Source organism: Plasmodium yoelii, assembly GCF_900002385.2.
Source record: "Plasmodium yoelii strain 17X genome assembly, chromosome: 10".
Taxonomy (NCBI): Eukaryota; Apicomplexa; class Aconoidasida; order Haemosporida; family Plasmodiidae; genus Plasmodium; species Plasmodium yoelii.
Window position 1 is genome coordinate 1568736 of NC_036182.2, and position 25526 is coordinate 1594261.

Below are 25526 nucleotides of genomic sequence, written 5' to 3' on the forward strand. Positions count from 1 at the left end.
CTTGCACTAGTATGTGGTTAAAAATGTTGAACACTAAAAATACCTTTTAGACAAAAATTTGTAGATTAAAAAGGCATATTATGCTAGTCTGAAAAAAAACTTACTATACATAAAAAAACTATAATACAAAAATAAACTGATTAATATATATACAGTATATGTGTGTGCAAGAATTTGATAACCCAAGTAATGATAGTTATTATTCGTCGCGAATCCGTTCAACAAATTCACCAAATTAAGCAAATGCTTTTCTTATTACTAAATATCCAATAACAAAATTTCATGTGTTTCTGTACATTTATGCACATTCCATTTTAAATGATATATGAATTTTTGCATGCATTGGTCAGAATAAACATATTTTTTTTATGATGTTGATAAAAATAGCTAATTGACATAAGCAAATTATAACATATAGAATGGTACATGAATAATGTATAAAATAAATACGTGACTATTTTAACAAAAAGACGAAGATGAAGAAAAATACTTATATAAAGTGTAACATATGTACACATTTATTTAGGTCTCATTGAGAAAATATAATAAATATTTTTCATCAAAGTATACAATGAATATATGTATATTTTTTAATATAGCAATACAAGAAAGGGAGTTATTATTTTTTTAAATTATTACAATAAAAATAATTAAAATAGGCACAAAAAAATGTACGCAAGCACGAATTTATTAATATATATAATAGGTATGTGCACATAGCATACCAGCTTAAAGTGTTGTATTTGAAGGACGAAACAAAAGCAACGTCGTGTAGATACATCAAATTTTTAGAATAATGTTTTTTTTTAGAATAATGTTTTTTTTTATAAAAAACTCTTTAAAATTTTCTTTAATTATAACAAAAAAAAGTTAATAAAAAAGGTTAAAAAATGATTAAAGCTTCGGAAAATTAAACAAAAATTGACTAGCCAAAAAAGTATATATGACCATGGTAAGCTAGCCATATATTGTGTGCAAAATAAAAAAAAATAATAAAGCAGGGTATGTATATATAGATTAAATTAAAATAAAAAACATTGATTTTTTATTCAACATATATATATATATATGTGTGTGTGTATAAATTTCCATACATAATTGCATATAAAAAAATTAAGTCCAAATTTAATTTTTCAAACTTTTACTATTCTATTAATGCCGTTTTTTGGCCTGTAATTTTCTTTGTCTTTTTAGGTTCATAGTCTAAAAATGATGATATTTTTCATATGATATATAAATAGGGAAATTATAAAAAATAGCAATAATAAGAATTATTTTATATAAGTAAGAATCATATAATATGTAAGAAATGAAATATATAAAGTTGTTTATATTACCTGCAAATAGTTGACCACATGCTGCGTCAATTGAATATCCAAAAGAATTTCTATTTGAAAACGAAAGAAAAGAAAAGAAAAAAAAAAAAAAAGAAAAAGCATGTTCATCGTTGTATATTTTTACTTATTTTATTTGGTTATTATTTCACTATTTTAATAAACTATACCTATAGAAAAAAGATATTCTATGCTTTCTCAATATTTTCTACAAAAAGATGGGAAAAAATTTATTCGTATGAAAATATGTAAAAAAAAAAAAAAATTAATTACAAAATTTATTGGGTTTACTTCGAATTGGCGAATCTTCTCTTCTTCATCGAGTCTCTGAAATTCATCACAGACATTTTTAGCTAAAATGGAATATGAAAAGGAAAAGGGAATAATTGTAAAATGGCGAAACGACAAAATGAAAAAATTTAGATTATTATGATATGCATTTGCGGAGGAATGTGCATAAGTATTATACCTTTGTTATATGGTATTAAGCAGATATTGTACAAATATCTAACAGATGGTGGTCTTTTAATTATATGATCACATAAAGCCTCAGCATGATCCGTTGAATCATTTACATCTTTAATAAGAATATAACTTATCCATACCCGTCTATTTGTTTTTGCTATTCTATCATCTAATAAATCTAAAACTTCATGAAATGGAAATAATTTATTAATAGGAACTAATTGATCTCTTTCTTCAGTAAATGGTGAATGTAAGGAAAAAGATAAATTGACTTGAGGAAATAATTCATTTAATTTTTTAATTCCTGGTAAAAGTCCAACTGTAGATATATTAATTCGTCTACTAGATAAAGAAAAAAAATTAGAATTATTAAAAAATCGTATTGCTTCAAAAACATTTGGATTAGCTAATGGTTCTCCCATTCCCATAAATGAAACATTTTTAATATTAACATTTTTTGATTGAAAATATAATAACTGATCTGTTATTTCATCTAATTCTAATTGACGTTTTATTCCTATTTGACCAGTTGCACAAAATTTACAACCAAATGAACAACCTATTTGGCTTGATATACATAAAGATGTATGTGATCCAAAATCTAATGCTGTTGCTTCAATTTTTTCTTTATCCTTACATTCAAATAATATTTTATATGCTCTATCATATTTATCTTCTTTTATTGGTTTTATGCTTAATATATTTTCACTAAATATATTTTTTAAATTTTTTCTTATATCTGTTGGGATATTTTTCATATTATTTATATTAATAATTTTACCTTTATATATATTATCAGTTATTTGTTTTAGTCTATATTTTTCATATTTATTTCGTTCAATCATTTTTACAATATTCATATATCTCTTTGATCTTTCCATTTTATTATAAGTCATTAAACTGAGTTTTTTCCATTTGTTTTTAAATTTTTTTTTTTTTTTTTTTCTAATATTCGCATATATCTATGCATTGTATATTGTGTGTCACTTTAATAATGGTGGTGGATTTAAAATGTATATATTAACAATGGAAATTGATATTGTTTTTGGACAATTTATTTGGAAAATCGTCATAAAATGGTTTATTTATTTGGAAAATAGATATTCGTTATGTTTAGTATAATTTGTATGCTAAGAAAATTATATTATATCGTATGTTTTTTCTCTTTCTCCATATATACCGAAAATATGCCGTTTTCATACATATTTAAAAATTAACAGTAATTTTACCTATTATTTTTTTCCAAATTCTATAATTTATTTTGCAAATTACATCCCCTAATACATAATTAATTACATACATTTTATTTAACGGCTTATAAAAAAAATACCATTTGGGGTTTTATAACATCGAGAATTTTCTTATAAACAATTTTCAAAATATTATTTACAAAGAATATATATAAGAATGATATAATTCCGCTTAAAATATTTGCTTAAATATTTGCTTAAAAATAAAAAGTGTCATAAAAAAAAAAGGCAACTATCTTCTGATCTATAATATACATATGAATAGTATGGGTTATGTAGAATAAATTTACGCACACATGCATATATAACTAACTTGGTAAAGATATATGCATATAATTTTGTTTTAAAAAAATTTGAATGTTTTTACTATGTGATATGTTCATATAAATCCGATAATATGTTAAATTAAATATAATAAAATTAGTAAAAAATTGCAAAAATATTGAGCATATATTATACATATTTAAGGAATAACTTTTAAGTTGTATTATTATGTGGTGGTTAATGTAAAACAATTTATGGTAATTAAAAAAATAATATATTATATATTTTAGAACAAAATAAAATAATTTGCATATTTTTTTGTATCCTATAAGATCAAAGGTGTATATTCCACATTTTAACTAATTTTCAAATTAATAATAATTGGACCAAAACTAATTTTTTATATTTGAATGAAATAAGAAATGGTTAGACGAATTTTGTATATCCAATATTTTTCTTTGTGAAATATGAGCTTGATTAATTGTGAATTTTGTAAATATAAATGTGAGCCATCAAATTTAAGCATATTTATATGTGCTTTACAACTATTACTTATTTAGTAATATTATTTTTAATATTTTATAATTTTTAAATATAGCATATATTAACATATATTAACAGACATGTACATATATATATATATAATGAACAACATCTTATTATATAGTAACTAAATGAAAAAAAACAAGAGAAATAGTGCTTATAGGTGCTTTGGATTTAATCATAAAAATGAAAATAAAATAAAAGTAAAATAAAAACAAAATAAAAACAAAATAAAAACAAAATAAAAACAAAATTGTATATATAGATTATTGAACTGAATTGGTAGGATAGGATATCCAATCTTATGACAGAAAGATCGGGTTTATTTTTGAGAATAGGACAAGAGGATAGACGGGTTTACAAATATTTTTATAATAAGTAATTTTAATATGTATATATTTTGTAATTATTTGTTTTTGTAATATATGAATGGATAAATATTATTGTATATTTATAGTTTTCAGTTTTATAAAATATTTAAAGAATTGTCTCAAATAAAGGTTTTATTTTTTTGGCTGATATAATTAGTTGTACAGACAATTGAATTTGAAAAAAAAAAAAAAAAAAATTTAAACAGACTGGAATCATAAAATTTGAATAAATTAGTATTAATTGCAAAATAAAATGGAGACGAAACAAATACAAAATAAATGATAATGTAAAATAAAAAGAAAAATAAAATACACAATTATATGTGCACTTAATTACGCACATATAAAAATAAATATAATACAAAATACACACACACATAAATAAATAAAAAATAAAATGTGTGAATGACAAAATAGTGTAATTAACATATTATAAATAATGAAAATTAAATATTTATTATTAAGGCAATTGAACTTTTATTTATTTAAAAGTATTATTAATATATTATTTCTATATTGATTGCAAAGTTATATTTTCCGCATATATCAATACATGTGCAATTAACTTGCGCATAACATTATAAATACACATTATTGTAAAAAATATTTTATGGTTAATAAAAATTATTTTAAGTATATTTAAACACAGTATTGTATATTTTTTTTTTTATCATTTAAAGTATTGCATATTTATTTCAATTATATAAATGGATTTAGAATAAAATTCATATTAGATATATATATATATAAAATGAAACATAATTTTAATTTCAATGTATATATTGGTGTGTAACATAAAGACGTATACAAATAATTAAATATATGAGATAGTATATTTTTATTTTTATAAACACGTGGATAGCATTTGTATATATACAACATAGGTAATACAAACAAATATGCACATATGTCCATTTATGATTATTCAAAATAAAATTTGCACTTAAAAAAATTTCAAATTATTTCCCTATTTGATTATATTTTTTTTTTTTTTTCTCAATTCGTAGTATTATGTATATATGTTTATACAAGTGAATAAAAAATGTATTCAACATCATATTTATAAAATTAATTTTTTTATTGTACATATATATTATTATTTTTTTATATTTCCCCGTTATTTCTTTTTTGTGAAATATTTAAATATAGAATTAACAATTTATTATTTTCCCTTTTAGAAAAGCAAAGTGATTAGGGAGTGAAGACAACAATATTATTTTAATTAGTAAATAAATAAACTAAATCGACGACAAATATTTTTTGTTATTTAAAATATAAAAATCTTTGAATATACATATTTTATACATTTATTATGTAAAAAATATTTATATATGTAAATTAGAAAGTTTATACATTTATTACTTTAAACTTATTTCTTATACATATATAAGTTATATACTTACAAACGTATATTCAGTTTATTAATTTATCGTATATAAATATATATATTCGTCAAAATGTGGTTTACAACGAGACAAGACGGTCTTGATGATAATTGTCATACAAACAGAGGGCCATGTTTTCAAATTAGTGGCTTTTTTGGATCGACATTAAGGATAGGTTTTTTTTTAGAATTTGTAGCATTGACCTTTTTATTTATGTCTTATTGGTCAAATGGAGGAAAGGGATTATTTAGTTATGATTTAAAAAATATAAGCGATGATTATAGAATTGATCAATCATTCAGAAATTCTATGGCATTTTGGACTGGTATATATTTAATTGGAGCAATATTTGTAATGTCTTTTCAAGTCCTTCTTGCTGATGACACATGGTAAGATATTCTAGTTAAAATATGGTCTATATCATATGTCATATATGCGTATATATATTATTCACTGATGTGTGCACACAATTAGTCAAAAATAATAATTAGGATATTATAAAATTTGATGAATGATTTTTGCTTAATTTGAAAAAAATAAAAAATTCGCAATAGCATTTTTGTTCATAATTTTGAATACATATTTTGGCTTTTTATGTTTTTGTTCATAATTTTTAATGCATATTTTGGCTTTTTATGTTTTTGTTCATAATTTTGAATACATATTTTGGCTTTTTATTTTTTTGTTCATAATTTTGAATACATATTTTGGCTTTTTATTTTTTTGTTCATAATTTTGAATACATATTTTGGCTTTTTATTTTTTGTTCATAATTTTGAATACATATTTTGGCTTTTTATTTTTTGTTCATAATTTTGAATACATATTTTGGCTTTTTATGTTTTTGTTCATAATTTTTAATACATATTCTGGTTTTTTATTTTTTTTATTTTTTTAGTTGGGCAAGAGGATATCGTGCTGGATCCAAAATTTTGAGATTGGCTTCCTTTTTAGACACAATAAGTGCAACATTACAATTTATTTTTTATTTATATATTTCAAAATTTTATACAAAAAAATGGTATTTACATTTTAACGAAGGAGGAAGTGAATGGGTCTTTTTTATTTTTGTCAGATTAGTCCATGCATTTTCTTGTTTATTATATGGTCTTGCTTGTTATTTATTAGAAGTTTATCATGATGAAGGTGCAGGAGATTTGCACGCATATATAAATGGCATAATGTTTGCCTTTGCTGGATTAACAGGTATTAAACAAATAAGATTCTCATTTAAAATTTGAGACTTTTTTTACAAAATAAGTTGCAAATTATATATGTTATAAATTTTATTCGAAATATGTTATTCATGTAATTTCTTAATTCCGGAATGATTTCCTCCTCATTCATTCATTCATTGCTTCTTAACCTTTTTAGAAATATTTGTAATATTCTGTAACTCGGGAAGCTACTCAAACTTCTTGTTATGGTTAGCTTTAGGCGCCGTCTCTTTATGGTCCTACTATTTTGAGCCCGAAGTTAATCATGTATCCCCAGCTTTACATGAAACAGAATTAACAAATGATGTTGAACAACAAGTGGAGAAATTTTCAAGATATACTCCATATCCACAAGATGGACAAAATGCATACTATCCAGCTTAATTTTGTTTTTATATAATTGTGTTTAAAAAAAATAAATGATGCATATGTTTATTTGGTGATTTATTTATAATAATAGCAATTTGGTAATAATATTAAATAAATGTTTAAATAATTGTGTATATATAACGAGAACAAATATATATATGTATATATATAAGGATATTTGAATAATAGTTCTATAAAACATTGTAACGATTTAATTTATTTTTTCATTGATAATTTTCTCATTCGAAAAATGTGTACATATGTATTATATATATTATGACTTTCTATGATTAGAAGGAAAAGAAAAAAGACATGCTACACTTCCTTTTATATAATAATATTATATATATATATACAAAATTAATTGTGGACTGTTCAAAGAAACTGTTTTATATCAATACAACATGTTTGCATTTCCAGCAAATTTTATTGTTTCTCTTTTTTTTGTTCTTGTTTTTTCTATCATTTTTATTATTTTTTTTTGTTTTTGTTTTTTTTTTCTTTCTCTTTTTTTTGTTATACTAAAAGATTTATTTTTTTTATAAAGCAAAAAAAAAGGAAAAACATTATATACATTTAAAAATTGCAATATTACAGAAACGAGAACATTTAATATTTGCTCTTTAAACATGTATTTTTATTGTATCCTTTTATTTCAAACAATTTGGTGTGTGCAATCATAACTATTTTTTTTGTCTACTCATAGCTTTATGGTTTGCATTTGAAAAATAAAATAATGCATTAAGTGAAGATTTTACCATTTTATTTATTCGATTAAAAATAAAATGTAAATATCTCACTATCTATTTCAAAGAAAAGGCGCATTGATAATTAGATAGTTTTGTGAGTTACGGGATATACATATGTTATTGTGAATATCTTTGTTCGTCATAATTTATCTGATTTTTTGTTACTGAAAATATTAGTATTGTTATTTATATTAAACAAATGTTTTGCTTAAAAAAATGCAGAAAGAAATGAGTAAATGTAAAAAATGGCTAGCTTATGTGTATCATGTATACATACGAAATGATTAGACTAGCCATAGATTGTATGCACACATGTTGATTGATTATAAAATGTGGCTTTTCAAAAAAATGTAGTTATATTAATAAAATAAAAACAATAAAATTGATTAGTTTGATTAGTTTGATTAGTTTGATTAATTTGATTAATTTGATTAATTTAATTAACTTGTTTGTATAAATTTAAAAATGTGTATGTGTGATAAAACAAAAAATATAAATGTATAATAAAATAAAGGATATCCCCAAAAAAAAAAAAAAAAAACTAGCGAATTGGGAATAAAGCTAGCTATTATGCATTCAAAAAAAAAACATTCATTGCTTACGTAACTCACTCATTTCAACATTCATTTTTCCATTTTTTTCTTCATATACATATACAACAATAGAACTTTTAGAAATTGCCATTAATATAAAACTCGGAGTTGGATTAGAAATCCAAGGTTGAAATGCGCCAGTTGCTGAACCAGGATTAATAAAGTATTTACCTTCAAAATTGTTAATAGAATTTTTGTGTGTGTGACCACTAATAATTATATCACTATCATATTCTTTTTGCCATTGTAAGAGTGCATTTAAATCACCCCAAGGAATAATTTGATGACCATGAACTAAGGATATTTTAAAGTCTCCAATTTTGATATTTATTTTTTCAGGAAAATCAAAATTATTATCCATATCTCCTTTAGTTATATGAACAGAGTCAGCAATATTTTTAAGTAATTCTAAATTTTCATTACATCCTACATTACCTGTACATAATACATGTTTTATTTTGTCAGTCTTCAAAAGATCTTTAAAGCAATCAGGTAATCCTAAATTTCTCATAGGGGAATGAAAATCTCCAATTACTAAAACAAACTCCCCTATATCTTCTAATTTGTCACTCATTTGTTATATAAAAAGTGAAAAAAATATATCAATAGGCCCATATAATAAAACAAATATATGTTACAAAGATTTTATAAGCAATACTTAAATAAAAGTTTAATTTTTTTCAATCTCCAAGCTGGTATTACCCAAATAAATAAATATATTCATAATGTATGACCTAATTATTTAATTTTTTTTTTTTTTTTTTCAAATCACTTTTATTAACCAATAAAAAAAAAATGTCGGAGGAAAGAATAAAATTACACACCTTGGAGTTAAAATATAACAATTATTCTAAACATAAAATAAATTATAATATCATTTAATTATATATCTATACACCTACAGATTTTTTTTCTTTAAAAAAAAATACTAACTTTTGTATGCGTAAATAAAGAATGAAATTAATACGCATTGTAAAAATGTAGTTATGCATATGCACATATGATATATTTTAAAATTTATATAAAAAAAAAATAGAAAAATATTAAAGGGCTTGTAAAGTCAAATATTTAAACAATATATTATGCATATACAAGCATGTTTTAAACAAATAGTATTTAATAAGGAAATAAAGAAAAAAAAAGAAGTAGGAAAAAAAATTGAAAAAATAAAGAACACGTAGGAAAAAAATTGAAAAAATAAAGAAAGAATGGCTATAAACATTTTTATTTGTCATATATTTATTTTTTACAAATTCACAACTAATATGGAACAAACTATATATATAATATTACATATATATATATTACATATATATATGTGTGTGCCTAATGTGGCGAATAGTCATATTTATATACTGTAAAACATCAGATGGCCATATTTGAGGGGGTTGAATATAATTTCATTATTACATATGTGGTAAAGGTAAATTTTTATAATTTCGAATTTAACTATAATGAGATTGAAAAATATAAATATTTAATAATGTGAATCTACAGTGTGACAAACAGTAGATACTACATTTATTAATATATGAAGATGTGTTTAAGTGTAAATTTGAATGACATTAAGATAGGGAAGTGGTAGTATGGTTTAGTAGTTCTACATGAATTTTATTGTTAGGTAATAAGGTTAAATGCATAGTATCATTAGGGTTATATTCGTTAGAAATTAGAAAAGCAGCAATAGGGTCTTCTATATATTTATATAATGCCCTTCTAATTGATCTGGCTCCAAAATTTATATCATAAATATTATTTTCATCTGAACAAATATATTTAATTATATTATCATCTATTAATATATTTAGTTTTTTTCTTTTTTTAATTCTTTTTTTTAAATCTTGAATCATATTTTCTAAAATTTGTATAATATCTCTCTTAAGAAATTGACGAAATAATATTTTTTCATCTATTCTATTTAAAAATTCTGGCAAAAATTTTTTTTTTAATTCTTCTTCAATTTCTGGTTTAAGTTCATCATACCATTTATTTGTTTTTATTTTTTCTTCAAAAATATCAAGATCTGTTTGTATTTTATCTTTATCATTCTGTGTGTTATTATTAGTTGAGTTTTGTAAGTCTGGTTTTTCGATTTTTTCTTTTTGAGTATAATACTTAAAACCAAAGTTTGCATAATTTTTATTGTATACCTTGAAATAATCGGTTATAATATCTGAACCGACATTTGTGGTCATAAATATAAAGGTATTTTTAAAAGAAACTTTATTTCCTTTTGAATCAGTTAATAATCCATTATCTAAAATTTGTAGTAATACATGTAAAACATCACTATGAGCTTTTTCTATTTCATCAAAAAGTATAATTGAAAATGGTTTTTTTTTTACAGCTTCAGTTAATTCACCACCTTCTTTATATCCTACATAACCTGGATAACTACCAAATAATTTACTGACAGAATGTTTATCTATATATTCACTCATATTTATTACAATTATATTATCATCATTAAATAGATATTGTGAAATAACTTGAGCAGATAATGTTTTTCCAACACCCGATGAACCACATAATAAAAGTGTACCAATTGGTTTATTAGCATCTTTAATATTTGTTATAGCTTTAAATAAATATTTTGCTAATATATCTATTACTTTTTCTTGTCCTATTATAATTTTATTTAATTTTTCTTTTAAGTTTTGTATTTTTTCTTCTTCTTTTTTATTTTTTTTAATAAATGAAATAGATGATTTTTTGCTTACTATATTTTCTATCACATCTGATGTCACATATTTCATATGAAGATCATCAACAAGATAATTAGATTCAATTTGAGATGTTACATTTGTGGAATTGTTATCGATTTTGTTAGAATTTGTATTGGTGCTTACTTTAATTGAATCAGTCTTAATATTATTTTCATTTCTTAACTTTTTTGTGATATATCTTTCGTATTTTATTTTTTGATAAGATCCAGCTTCATCTAAAATGTCAATAGCTTTATCTGGAAAATTCAAAGTAGGCAAATAATCATCTGAAAGTAGTATAATTGATTTTAGAGCTTCATCTGTATAATATATATTATGATATTGTTCATATGAATTTTTAATTTTTTTTAACAATTTATATGTTTCATTACTATTAAGTGGTTTTATATTAACACAATTAAATCTTCTTCTCAATGCTTTATCTGTTTCTATATATTTTGAATATTCTTGAAAAGTAGTGGTTCCAATACATTGTAAATTATCTGATGATAAAAATGGTTTCAATATATTAGATGCATCTAATGATCCTTCCCCACTTCCGGCTCCAACAATTACATGTATTTCATCAATAAATAAAATATTTTTTTTATCTTTACTTATATTTGCTAATATTTGTTTCATTTTTTCTTCAAATTCTCCTCGATATTTAGTTCCTGCTACAATATTTCCAAGATTCATTTGAAATATTTTACAATTTTTTAAATGATAAGGTACTTTATTTTTTAATATTAAATATGCTAATTGTTCAACAATAGCTGTTTTTCCAACTCCAGTTTCTCCAACTAATAATGGATTTGATTTTTTTTTTCTTCCTAATATTTCTATTATTCTTTTTATTTCATCTTTTCTTCCAAAAAAATTTTCTAATTTTTTTTCATAAGCTTGTTGTACCATATCTACTAAACAATCTTTTGTAATTATTGAAGACATAAATTTATTATTTTGTGTAAAATTATTATCTTCATTATTTTTGAAATATTTTTCTTGATTTATATATTCGTTATTCATATTGTTTATGATATTGTTTGGTTGGTCAGTCATATTTTTATTTTGTTTATCAGAATAGTTATTCAGATTTTTATTTCCATCTTGTTCTTCATCATTTTTAATTGGGTTTTTGTTAATTGGACAATGAATCAAATTTGAGTTCAAATTATTTTCGTCATAATTAGTTACTTGTTTTTTTAAATCACTTAAACTTATATTAAGTTCATTTAAATATTTCACAAAATCACATTCCTTATTTTCCTGAGCAATATTAATAATAGATATTAATATATCAGTAAGGTTAACAAAAATTTTATTTTTTTTTTTTGCTTCTAAAATAGCATTTTGAAGAACTAATTTGCAATTTTCTGAAAACTTTATTTCCTTATTTGATTTTAATTCTTTTTGGTTATTTCGTTTGCCACTATTATCATTAACTAAAAATGGTTCATCATTTTGTTTTTCATTTTGTTTCTCATCATTTTGTTTCTCATCTTTTTCGTGTGCTGCCAATTTAGTATCTATACCATTTTCCTGCATTTTATTATAGCTACTTGATACGTCTGTAACATGTTCAGACTCGCAATTTTCGTTATTGGTTGCTTCTGTGCTATTATCTTTGGTTGATTCGGTGCTATTATTTTTGCTTGCTTCTGTGTCATTATTTTTGGTTGCTTCCTTATCTAAGTTGTTTGTAACAATATGGTTATACTCTTCGTCTTTTATTTTATTACCAATTATATTATTTATGAGTGTTTTTTCTTGGTCATTATTTTTAGTACTACATTTTTGGAACTCTATTTGTTCGGGTGGAATATGATTATTATCATATGGTTCTTGCCCTGTTTTTTTAAAACTATTTTTGGCTATTTCTGTATTAAATTTATTTATAAAATGTTGTAATGAAATGTTAAAATATTTAAAGATGTGATCTATTATATGTGAATCTGTTTTAATGATTGCAACAAGTAGATGTTTAAGCAAAACTTCATTCTCATTATTATTTTTAGCAACTTCTCTAGCCATAATTAAAGCTTTTATACAATTTTCATCATATTCGTCAAATAAAAATTTATTAGTTTTATCATTTTTGCTATTATAGATTTTTATATATTTGTTTCTTTTTATTTTGAATTCATTATATTTATTTAAGTTATAAGTATTATTTAAAAAACTCACTTTTTTACTTATTTTTATATTTAACACAAATCTTAATATCATAAATATCACAATTAAAATGTGATAATCTTTCATTTTCCATTTTTTTTTTTTCACCCTTAATTTGATTCCATATAGTTATTCGTCTCTTTATTATTTCTAACCTAACATACACATACATATGTAGTATTTGAGACTCGTTTTATTGTGTTCCTATAATTACATAAGTTTTTTTTTCTCTCTTTTTTTTTCTCTCTTTTTTTTTCTCTCTTTTTTTTTCTCTCTTTTTTTCCAGTTTTTTTCTCTTTTTTTTTCCAGTTTTTTTCTCTTTTTTTTTCCAGTTTTTTTTTTCTCTCTTTTTTTAGTTACATATGAATCCCATTTTAGAGGTTCATTGTGATTAATTTGTTAAGATATATATGCATATGCATCTATGCATAAACTTTGCAACAATTTTAGTGAACAAATGTTATTTATAAGTATTTACTTATTTTTTAATTAACCAACAATATATGTATATATAGGAATATATTTTTATAGGCCCAATTATATATATGATGCTGCACATATATTATTTTTACAAACATATAAATTTTTTTTTGCAAAATATTTATATATGTTACGAATAAGCATTGTTAAAAAATAAATAAAATGACAAAGTTTTTTTTTTTTTTTTTTTTTTTTTTTAAAACTGTAGAATTCGAAGTAATGGAATAATTTGATATAAAAATTTTAATGAATAGTTAACCTTGAAATGGTTTTCCAAAAAAAAAAAAAAAAAAAAAAAAATATATTATTTTAATTAAGCAAGGTAATTGAGTATCCTATATCTTAAAACATTTAAGAAAGAGACAGAAAATGAAATGGTGTTTCGAATTATCATATACTTAGTCTTATATGTATAACATTTAATGTTTCTCTTCTTTTTTCATGCTTCTTTTTTTTCTCTTCGTTCATTTATGGGTATATAAAAATGGTATTTTTTTTAAATATATAAAATGAGAAAAATATGACCAAGTCACCAATATATCAATATTTTTATGTGAATATAATAATACATTTATGTTATTTCGTAAGAGGGTATAAAATGGAAATAAATTGGATATGTGGAAAATAAAAATGAATATTATAATGAAATGAATATTATAATGAAATGAACTTTATAATGTGTATTTTTATGAAATAAAAAAGTAATAAAAAAGTAATAAAAAAGTAATGGGATACATAATTCGGTATAGGATCGTGTGTGCACTCTCAATTTTCCCCGTTTATTTTTCTCTTTTTGCACCTAATTTAAGGGGGGTATGGAATATATACATCTATGTGTAGGCTCATCTATGTGTAGGCCCATCTCTGTGATATGTTTGTATATCCTCATTTTAGGAATATATAGAATGGCAATTTCAGTATTTTTTATTTAATTTATTTTTAATATGATTGTTAGATTAGCAATTTTGTTTTTTCATAATTTGGGTAGACAAAATTGAGGGGAAATCATGTAGACAAAGGGGGGAAAATAAAACAAGCGCATTTGTATGCAATACATACTATATACATACATATATATACATATTATATACATACTATATACATATATATACATACATATACATACATATACATACATATATATACATATACATACATATATATACATATACATACATATATATACATATACATACATATACATACAGCATGCTTATGTGATTGACGTGATTCGAAGTATAAAAGAAGGCGATAATTTTTGTGAGGAGAAATATTAAAAATATCTGTCAATAAAATTTTCATTTCGCTTTTTCCCGCTTCTTTTTTTCCGCTTCGTTTTTATCACAATGTATTTGGAAAAAAAAAAAGAGGAAATATATTTGGCAAAAGCAATATATGCTTATGGAATAAATTTAAATGTGCATAACCCATTTCTATTATTAGATAATAATTCGATTTTTTATAGTATAGGAACCAATGGGGTCGTTCATAATATTATAGACAAAAGCCAAAGATTCATATTAAGTGATGATAATTGTTATAGTATTATATGCTTATGTATAAGTGAGGATAAACAATTATTAGCTTTAGGAGAGATATCTATTAATAAACCATTTATATGCATATTTACAAATAAATATAAATTTATTAAAAAATTAATATTAAATATATCAGATAATGAAAGTAAAATTATGAATATATCTTTTTCTTCTAAAAATAAATATTTATATTGTGTAACTAATGGATTTACAAAAAGTTTATTTTTATGTTATGATTGGTTTTCTGGAAAATTAATTTTTAGTAAAATTTTTCCTTTTTATGAATTTAATAAAAATTGTGAAATTTTTTTGAATAATAAAAATTCTTCTTATATAGGATTAATATCAACTTTTGTAAAAAATGATTTAAATAATGAGACAAATGAAGATAAGTTATTTGATGATGAAAAGGAATTACCAGATGTGGGAATAGACAGATGTATGGGTTCTGGGGAAGTTATTCATAGTGATAGTAGATGTGATAATAATATGAATAAAGCTAATCATCAATTAGGAAGAAATATATTTTTGTATCATTATACAAATGAAAGTTTAACAGAAATAAAAATCAAAAATAAAAAACTTGATAAAATTAATAATACCTATACATATTGTTGTTGGGTAAATGATGGTATTTTGTTATTAATAAATAAAGAAAATTATTTAATTTTTTATAATATAAAAAAAAAATTATTAAAAATATATAAGGATCATATAGAAAATAGTCAAATATTAAAAGTGACATGTTTATCAAATGGGTTTATTTTATATGATAATAATTATATATATTTTTATGAAGAATCAAATAATAAAGTTAATAATGATGGGTTGAATTATTTGTTAAAATATTATGTCCATTTTAGTTACAACAATTTATTTAATGAATATTCTTTGCTTTCATCTTGTGAGAGTTTCATTTATTTCATTGGGCAAGATGGTCATATAAAAAGGTTAGACATTAAGAGGGAAAAAATATCTGTTTCAAATTCGAACGAAAAGAATGTTCATTTAGGGAAGTTTTCTAAAAGGGGCCAAAATCTCGAAATTGGCCAAAAAAATGGGGAAAAAAATGGGGGAAAAAATGGCGAAAAAAATGACGAAAATAATGACGAAAAAAATGGCGAAAAAATTGACGAAAAAATTGGCGAAAAAATTGACGAAAAGATTGGCGAAAAATATGATGAAAATTATGAACATTTAGTTAAATATAGCACAAAAGATGAAGGAAGAAATATAGAAACAGTATTGAATAATATAAGCTCAGCGAAAATAAATGATTTTGATATTTGCATGAAATGTCCATTAATAATTTTATGTTATAATGATAATACAATAAAAATAATAAATTATAAAAAAAAAAAATTAGTTATCTCAAACTCATTTAATAATGAACCATTAAAATTGTCTATTCATTGTTCTGGACATTTATTATTAGTTTCTTTTACAGATAGATTAAGATTATTTCATATATTATATAATAAATTAAAAATAAAAAAAGAATTATTTTTAAAAAATTGTTCATGTTGTAAATTTTCAAATGGTGGAAATTTAATGGCTGTTTCAAAAATATCAACAATATACATTTATAAAACTTATACATATGATATTTTATTTGTTTTAAAATCACATGTTAATTATATTACAGACATAATTTGGAGTCATAATGATTTTACATTATTTTCGATAGGAAAAGATGGATATTTATTTGAGTATTCTTTATATAATAATGGAAATAAAAATATAGAAATTATGCATAAGGATAAACAATTTCTTAGCATAGATTTAGAAACAATAGAAACGTCTGAAAATGTAAATAATCGATTAAATAATAAAAATGATATGGAACAAATTAAATATGATAATGAATATAAAAATAATAATAATTTAAAAACAAATAATGTTAAATCTATTTATTTATCTTGTAATGATAAAACTATTAAACAATTATGTGATTCAAAAATAGAATCTGTTTTAGAATCAGAATATGAAATTAATAAAATATTATTATATAAAAATATTTTTTTAATTTGTTCATATTATAATGGTTTTTTTTCTAGAATTCGATTTTATGTTTTACCATTATGTGGTATTTATTTAGAAATCCCATGTCACATTTCTAGTTGTGTAAATTTAAAATTAGATTGTAATAAAGAATTATTATTTAGTTGCTCAAAAAATGGAGAAGTATATATTTTTTCAATTGAACAAATAGAAAACTGTATATTGTTTCCAAGAAATTTAGCATCAATCAATAATACACCTTCTGAAAAAGTTAAAGAAATAAATGGACAAAATAAAAAGAGTTGTGATGATAGAAAAACAGAAGATCAAAATAAAAACGAAAATGATAATGAAAATAATGTAAATATATGTACAACTATTACTAAACTAGATAACACAATAACACTTAATGATAAGTTAGATGTAAGATCAGAAAAAATGAGTATATCAGATTTAGCAAAAGATAAAAATTGTAATTATAATAACACTAAAATTATTATTATAGAAGATAATGATAAAAACTTAAATAATAATGGAAAAGACAAAAATGAAGAATCTCAAGACATAAATAGTGATGATACATTAGATGGAAATAGAGAAATAAATTACAGTTTTGCAATATACGATTTGAATAATAAAAGTAAATATATATTAGATGATGTTGAAAAAGAGAATAATGATATTTTGATAGATTTTTGTTATGTAGAAAAAAAAAATAATGAATTGTTAGATTTAGAAAAAAAGATAAAAAATTTAAAAAATCAAATGGAACTTGAAATGAAAAATAAAGAATCTATTTATAAAAATATGATAAAGAAATTGAGAAAAGAAAAAGATTTAGAATTAAAAAATTTAATGAAAATAAATAAAAATATAATTAAAGAAAAAGAAAAAATGGAAAATAAATGTAAAGAATCATTATTCGAATTAGAAGAAAAACATATATATTTTGTAAATCAACTAAATTCACAATTTTATTTAACTAATAAAATATGTGAAGAAAAATTTTTAAAAATTGAAGAAGAGTTTGATTTATATAAAAAAAATACTACTTTAGAATTTTTAGAATTAAAAAAAGAACATGAAATAAAAATGAATTTATTAATACAAGAAAAAAATGATGAAATACAAAAAAAAGACGAGTGTCTACAAAAAAGTGAAGAAAAATATGAACAAATGAAAAAGGAAAAGGATCAATATATCAAAGAAATAGAAAATGATGTAGATGAAGAAATTCTTTTATTAACTAAAAAGTATGAAGAAGAAATTGATAATTTAAAAAAAGATAAATATGATTTGTTAGGAAAATTCAAGTTGCATGAATATATAGAAAACGAACTTAATGAGGGTATTAATCTCGAAAAAGATAAATTCTTAAAAAAATGTATAATGATAAAGAGGATGGAAGAGGTAGGTGTTTAGTATGAATTGTACATGTCATTTATGTTGTTTTCATTTATATGACAAGCCAATTAAAAGTGGCGGAAATGCATTACTTCGCCCAAAGGCCAACTTGTTCGCCATGCCAAGCATCTGCATATTTCTGCATATTTTTGCATATATCTACAATACTATTGTAAAATATAATAATTTTTTTTTTTGCATATTTGAATTTTCTCACTTAGAACATTGAAAGCCTAAAACTCGATATAAAGAATCTGAACGATAATATTAAATCCAAGGATACCGAAATTGATGGAAAAAACAAAGAAATTGATAATTTAAATAAAAAAAATAACGAATTTGAAAAACTGAAAATAGTTTTATCCCAAAAAATAAAAGACTTGGAATCGACTTTATCGCCAAAAGATTCAGAAATAAAAGTGATGAGAGATAAAATCGATGAAATGTCAAAATGTTTTGAAAATAATCATAAAAAAACTATTAATTTACAAATAGAAATAAATGAGCATAAAATGAAAATAAAAGCATTACACGATGACGTATTAAATTATAATAAAAGAATTGGAAACTATGAAAAAATTTTTAAAAATTTACAAGATCATATCAAAGAATGCTACTTACATTTACATGATAAAAAAATATTTAATTCATCCTTTTTAAATCTTTACAATAAATTTCACAAAATTAACGATGTTCAAAATTATGATACGAAAAATGTTTTTTCAGAGTATATTAGACAAAAGGAATATTTAGAAAATATGATACAAGTATTAAAAGATAAATTGGAAAAAGAAACGGAAGCTTATAGAATAGAAAAAATTAAAATGATGAATGAAAATTCGTTATTACTAAAAGAAATAAATGATTTAAAAATGGATTTAAACTTTTTAAAATCCGAATTTCATGATGCAAAACTTAAAAACAGAAAAACTCGTTTTTAAAAATATTAAAAAAATTATAAAATAGAGAAAATGTTGATTATACACGAAAATATGACACACACCTGTGTGTGTAATTTTTTTTAGCTAGCCAGCTAGCGATAGTACATATAAAAATAAATGGTTGTACATATTCCATGAATACACAAAAAAATGAATAGACAATGCATAGATATATGTGACAATAAAAAAAAATATATATTCTTATTTCTTGATATATAGAGATATGAATAATCCATATTTCCTAATATTTCATAAATAAACTTATCTGATAATTAATAGGCAAAATTATTGGTTGTAGTTATATAGCCAAAAACTTAAAAATTAGTAACAAATGTCAATTTATATATAATATTTTGTAAGAGGTTGACATGTATTTTAATTATATTCCACAAAAAAAAAAAAAAATAAGAGAAAGTAAGAATTTTTTTTTTTTTTTTATAAAGTCATGTTTACTAGCTTTCTTGTTCATTAATAACCTTTGAACAAAGTGGAGTTAATTTATAATTTTTTTGTAAAATAATATTTTTTAAATTTAAAAAGTCTTCTTTCATTTTTAATTCTTTAAAAGCTAAAAGAACAAAACTAAGGGTATTGATATTTATGGTAAGTGAAGTGTCTTTTTCTTGTAAAGCAATTAATTCAGTATAAAGAGATATAATAACGTCATATTTTTTTGCATTTATACAAGAAATCATAGCATTGTTATATAAGAATAATAAATCTTTTCCAACTATTCCTATTAATTTGGCAATTCTTAATACATATATAGAATAATTATAAATACCACAATTTTTAAAAGAATTAATTGTATACACAAATGGTAATATATTTTTTTTATTTAACATTTTTTTCATTTGCATTTCTTTAAATAATTTAAAAGCTTTTTCATAATCATCAATATTACTATAGACATTTAACATAATTTGATAAGAGACTGAATTTTGTACTAATAATAATTCATCATATTCATTATTCCATATATTTTCAATAATATTAATTTTATTACTTAAGCTTAATGATTTTAAAATATTATTTAAAATATTTACATTTATATATTTTTTAAAATTTGGATCATCTTTTATTTTATTATAATAATCTAATGCTTTTTCATAATTTCCATTTTTTCCTAATAGATTAAATATATTTTCAAAAATAAATGTAGAAGGTATATATTTTGTACTATTTAATAATTCTTCAAAATATTTTATTCCATGTTCATGTAAATTTGACATATTACACGCAAAGATAACATTAGCATATTCACTATATTGTATTTTATTATTATTATTATTTTCAACATTTTTAATTTTTTCAGTTAATTCTTTAAATTGAGTATTATAATAATTAGGAGAATCATCTTCTCCATTATTTATTTTGTTGTCATCATTTTTTGAATTAACTTGTGCAAATGTATTTTCCCATCTATTTGATTTTTCTTTATCATATTTTGAATCCAATTCTTTTATATTTTCAACAAATGGATCATTTCTTAATTTTTCTAAAAATTCAATTGCTTTATGTCCATCTCCAACTTTTGAAAAACAACTTATCATGATAGAATATATTTCATAACTTGGTCTAATATTATCTGATTCTACCATTTCATCAAATAATATTTCTGCATATTCTGCTAAATGGTATTTATCACATAAAGATAAAATGAGCTTATAGGATATTAAATCTGGTTTTATGTTTTTTTTTTTCATTATTTCAAATAATTCTATAATTGAAGTTAAACATCCTTTTTTTTCTACAGCAGATAATGCTGCATTAAAAGCTAGGGTAGTGGTATTTACATCATTGCTTGATGAAATCAGATTCATAACTTTTATCCAATCTATATTTAAAGGTATTATACTTTGTTCGATTTGTTTTTCTGAATGTTTTTTTTTTAAAATATTGTCATCATTTTTATTATTATCTCTATGACTAGAAGTGTTTTTTTCGTCATTTGCATATGCTCTGTAATTATATTTCTTTTTTTTTGTGATTTTAAATGAGCTGATTATTTTTCTTCTTTTTGTTTTCACATTTTTTGTAGTATTAATATTTATTAGGCCATTATGAATTGGGGTTAAAAATAGAGCAGCATTTTTTTGGGGTATTCTCAAATTAACACATAAATATGTTTTTAATATAAAAAATATGTAATACCAATAGTTTAATCTCATTTATATAAAATAAAGTTTGAATTTCTTTGGATATATGAAATGAATTGTGTTATGTTCACACGCCATTTATTTTGGTATACCTTATTATATTTTTTAAAAAGAAATATCCAGCCACGTATTTTGTACTTTCAAGCAGGATTGGTCGATTATAAATCGTTTAGTTTTGCATTATTCGTTCTGCATATCATACATACATATATATATATTTTTTTTTTTGTAATTTTTTTTCAAAAATAAATGGGACGAATTTGTGCTTTTTTAAGTACTCAAATGGGTATTTTATTAAAAATATGTTGCATAGTTCTAGATTTAGTGTTATTTATAAGAATAATATAAGAGGCGGGTTTAAGGAAAATTATTATTATTATTGCTACCATTTTTATTGTTGCCATTGCTACTGCTACTGCTACCATTTTTATTGTCGCTATTGTTGTTATGTGTGCAAGGAAATGTTAACTTTGGTCATGAAACGCCTTTTAAAGTGGAGATTTAAAGTGGACATTTAAAGCGGACAAAAATGACACGTTTTTAGTTAGATTTCCATTTCGAATAAATTAAATAATTTTTTAAAGTGAAAGAAATGCTATAGCTTGCCAGTTGGGCATAGTATATAATTCTTAATAATAACACTTTATTAAAGTTAATGTTTGTTCGACTCACAAATTATGAAAAATTCATAACTTTACGAGAAGTATTACATTATACATGCATACATACATACATACATATATATATATATATATATATATACATATATAATGAAACAAAAAAGATGGATCATATATAATAAATATCCTACTTGTATTTGTGCCATAAAAAAGAGAAACAAATAAAAATGAATACAAAAAAATTAATAAATCGAATATAAACAAATTAAAAAATTGAACACAAAAAAATTGTAAAAAAAATGAATAGCAAATAAGACACTAGGCATTAATTAAATACTTAGCATATATATATAAACATTTATGGAATAATTTTTTGTTAATTTTTTTTATAGCATCAATATTATATACCATGCGCTTATATGTATGCACACATACCTGTCGAAACAAATATAGTAGTATATAATATATATGTGAAAATCTTCAATAAATTGTATTTTTTTTTTTTTTTTTTTTTTTTTTTTATTTTCACAGAATTATTAATTTTAGAAAAAGTAAAATATTATTTTTTGAAGGCTCCATCTTTTTTTTTTTTTTTTTTTTTTTTTAATTGAATAAATATAAAAATCCTAAATCTATGAATTTTGTAATGCACTTTTTGCAATATCAATTCTGTTAGGACAAATAGAATCAACCTTCATATTAATGTAATATAGCATATCACTATATTCATCTTGATCTTCAGTTCCCCAATATATCATAACTTTTTTTCCATTTTTATGTAACAATTTTATGAATTCTTCTGTAATTATATCAACTTTAGAATTATCACAATTTATAAAAAGTGGTTGTTTTTTTAATTTAAATGAAAAATGAGCCCATTCAGCATTATAATAATCTAAAGTTTGCATAATATCACTAACATTTGGTAATGGTTCATCATCCGCAAATAATAAAGCTACTGGTATATTTAAACGATTATTTGATACTGCTTTTATTTGATCTATTTTGTCTCTATTATATTTTGGATAATCTCTAAAATCGTTATATGTATTATTAAATTCAGATTCATTTCCTTGTAATAACCAATTAAATGAACTAATTTTTATTTTATAATCTTTATAATTTTCTACTATATCTAAAACATATTCTCCTAATTTTTCATTTGTTCCTTTTAATTCAATATCATATGATAAATCTTTTTTATATAAATTTAAAACATCAATTAATAAAGGTGCATAATAAAATTTCGATAAAAATTTAAAAAATAAAATTTTTGTTTGTAAATCATAATCTTTTTTTTGAATATAATTAATATATAAATTTTTGCAATGAATGCAAGTTATATTTTCAATAAATTCTTCTTCAGTTATATTTTCATTAATTTTTTCGGAATTATAATGTGTACTTTTAGTATCCTGAAATATATTAGCCAAGCTATTTTCATCATCTTTATTATTTTTTTTTTTTTTTTTTTTTAATATATTTTCTTTAAATAAATGTTCAATTTGTTCATTTTCTTGCATATTTAAATAAACACGACGAGATTCAAGATATTCTTTTCTTTTTTGTGTTTTAATACTTTCCCCTAAATTAAAAAACCGTATTCGATCTTTAATACTATTTTCCGATTTGGAATCAAATAAGCTTTCATTTGCTATTAACCATGGTTCTTTAAAATGATAAGATTGGATTTCTTCAGCAGTCATTTCTTCTATAAGTTTATTTTCATCTTCATCAGTACATGATAGTGTGTTATATATACCATTATCATCTGTTCCATGGATAATAATAACTTTGTTATCTTTTGTAAGCCAAGCATCTAATTCAATACCCTGTATGCCACTATCTCTAGCATATTTAAATGAATAAAGAGAGTTTTCTGGATATATAGAGGTTCCGCCAGTAGTACTAGTTCCGGAACCCCTATGGCCTATAATTGCAGTTTTAACTCGCCCCATATCATATTGTACTTGTACATATAAAACAGCAAATATAAGTAATATATTATATGTATTCATTTATTGTTCTATATGCACACGAATTTATTTATTATTTGAATAAATAAAAAAAAAAAAAAATAATAATAATATATTTTATTTAAAATTGAGTTGACCAAGAAATGTATAATGTTATGGAAGATATAATAATTTCGATATAACAAATAAGGATAGGAACAGGTACTATTATTATTATTATTATTATTATATGTGCAGTTAGTTATATAATTCCTAAACAATATAAAATAAATGAATTAAATTAAGAAAAAAAAAATATAGGATATTATATAAATAAAACAATTATAAAAATTATGGTCACAAAAAGGGATGTAAGGGATATTACGTAAAGAACCTTTTACCGGCAATTTTTATAAAAAAATCAGTGCAATGTAAAAATTAGTATATTTTGATCACTTTTTGATACTTATTTTGATACTTTATTTTATACTTTATTTTGATACTTATTTTGATACTTTATTTTGATACTTTAGATTTTTATATTTTATTTTTATTTATTTTTATATTTAAAAATTATTTTTTTAATATATATTTTTTATAAAATTAAACAAAAAGAATAAAAAAAAGGGTATGCTAATAAATAAACCTTCCTAAGGTATGAATAAAAAAAAAAAAAAAAAAAAAAAAAAAAAAAGCTTATCCTATAATAATATATTAATGTATATGTTTTATATGACCTTTAATATTATTAGGCTAATGGCTTAGTTTTTATAAATAAGTTAAGTCGCTTTAATATTAAGCCGTTTTAAAAATAATGCATATACTAATTAATGAAATTTATGGCTTTGCGGAAATCAGTACAATTTGCACACACATATGCATACATAAAAAATATTGCATATACATAAAAAATATTGCATATTCATAAAAAATATTGCATATACATAAAAAATATTGCATATACATAAAAAATATTGTACATATGTAATAAGGGAAATACAATCCGCT

At 21.7% G+C, this 25526-nt stretch overlaps 7 protein-coding genes across 7 annotated transcripts; 2 read left to right on the forward strand and 5 right to left on the reverse strand.

Moving 5' to 3' along the window:
- Positions 1–1144: 1144 nt before the first annotated feature.
- PY17X_1037700 (radical SAM protein, putative) lies at positions 1145–2680 on the reverse strand (the record flags this gene model as incomplete). The annotated part of the gene is made up of 5 exons (XM_022956348.1): positions 1145–1203; positions 1338–1387; positions 1505–1542; positions 1626–1687; positions 1804–2680. 5 exons carry the CDS (start codon positions 2678–2680, stop codon positions 1145–1147), a joined length of 1086 nt encoding a protein of 361 aa, XP_022813398.1.
- Positions 2681–5684: 3004 nt separating this feature from the next.
- PY17X_1037800 (glideosome associated protein with multiple membrane spans 3, putative) lies at positions 5685–7213 on the forward strand (the record flags this gene model as incomplete). The annotated part of the gene is made up of 3 exons (XM_022956349.1): positions 5685–6001; positions 6511–6818; positions 6987–7213. 3 exons carry the CDS (start codon positions 5685–5687, stop codon positions 7211–7213), a joined length of 852 nt encoding a protein of 283 aa, XP_022813399.1.
- A 1325-nt stretch (positions 7214–8538) lies between these two features.
- On the reverse strand, positions 8539–9114 carry PY17X_1037900 (vacuolar protein sorting-associated protein 29, putative; the record flags this gene model as incomplete). Its single annotated transcript, XM_721990.1, has 1 exon — positions 8539–9114. One exon carries the CDS (start codon positions 9112–9114, stop codon positions 8539–8541), a length of 576 nt encoding a protein of 191 aa, XP_727083.1.
- A 991-nt stretch (positions 9115–10105) lies between these two features.
- Positions 10106–13507, reverse strand: PY17X_1038000 (ATP-dependent Clp protease ATPase subunit; the record flags this gene model as incomplete). The annotated part of the gene is made up of 1 exon (XM_721989.2): positions 10106–13507. The coding sequence occupies one exon, from the start codon at positions 13505–13507 to the stop codon at positions 10106–10108; it is 3402 nt and encodes a 1133-aa protein (XP_727082.2).
- A 1739-nt stretch (positions 13508–15246) lies between these two features.
- PY17X_1038100 (WD repeat-containing protein 65, putative) lies at positions 15247–19784 on the forward strand (the record flags this gene model as incomplete). Its single annotated transcript, XM_022956351.1, has 2 exons — positions 15247–18849; positions 19065–19784. 2 exons carry the CDS (start codon positions 15247–15249, stop codon positions 19782–19784), a joined length of 4323 nt encoding a protein of 1440 aa, XP_022813400.1.
- Positions 19785–20236: 452 nt separating this feature from the next.
- On the reverse strand, positions 20237–21955 carry PY17X_1038200 (pentatricopeptide repeat domain-containing protein, putative; the record flags this gene model as incomplete). The annotated part of the gene is made up of 1 exon (XM_726121.1): positions 20237–21955. The coding sequence occupies one exon, from the start codon at positions 21953–21955 to the stop codon at positions 20237–20239; it is 1719 nt and encodes a 572-aa protein (XP_731214.1).
- Positions 21956–23195: 1240 nt separating this feature from the next.
- On the reverse strand, positions 23196–24581 carry PY17X_1038300 (glycerophosphodiester phosphodiesterase, putative; the record flags this gene model as incomplete). The annotated part of the gene is made up of 1 exon (XM_726119.2): positions 23196–24581. One exon carries the CDS (start codon positions 24579–24581, stop codon positions 23196–23198), a length of 1386 nt encoding a protein of 461 aa, XP_731212.2.
- Between the last annotated feature and the right edge of the window lie 945 nt (positions 24582–25526).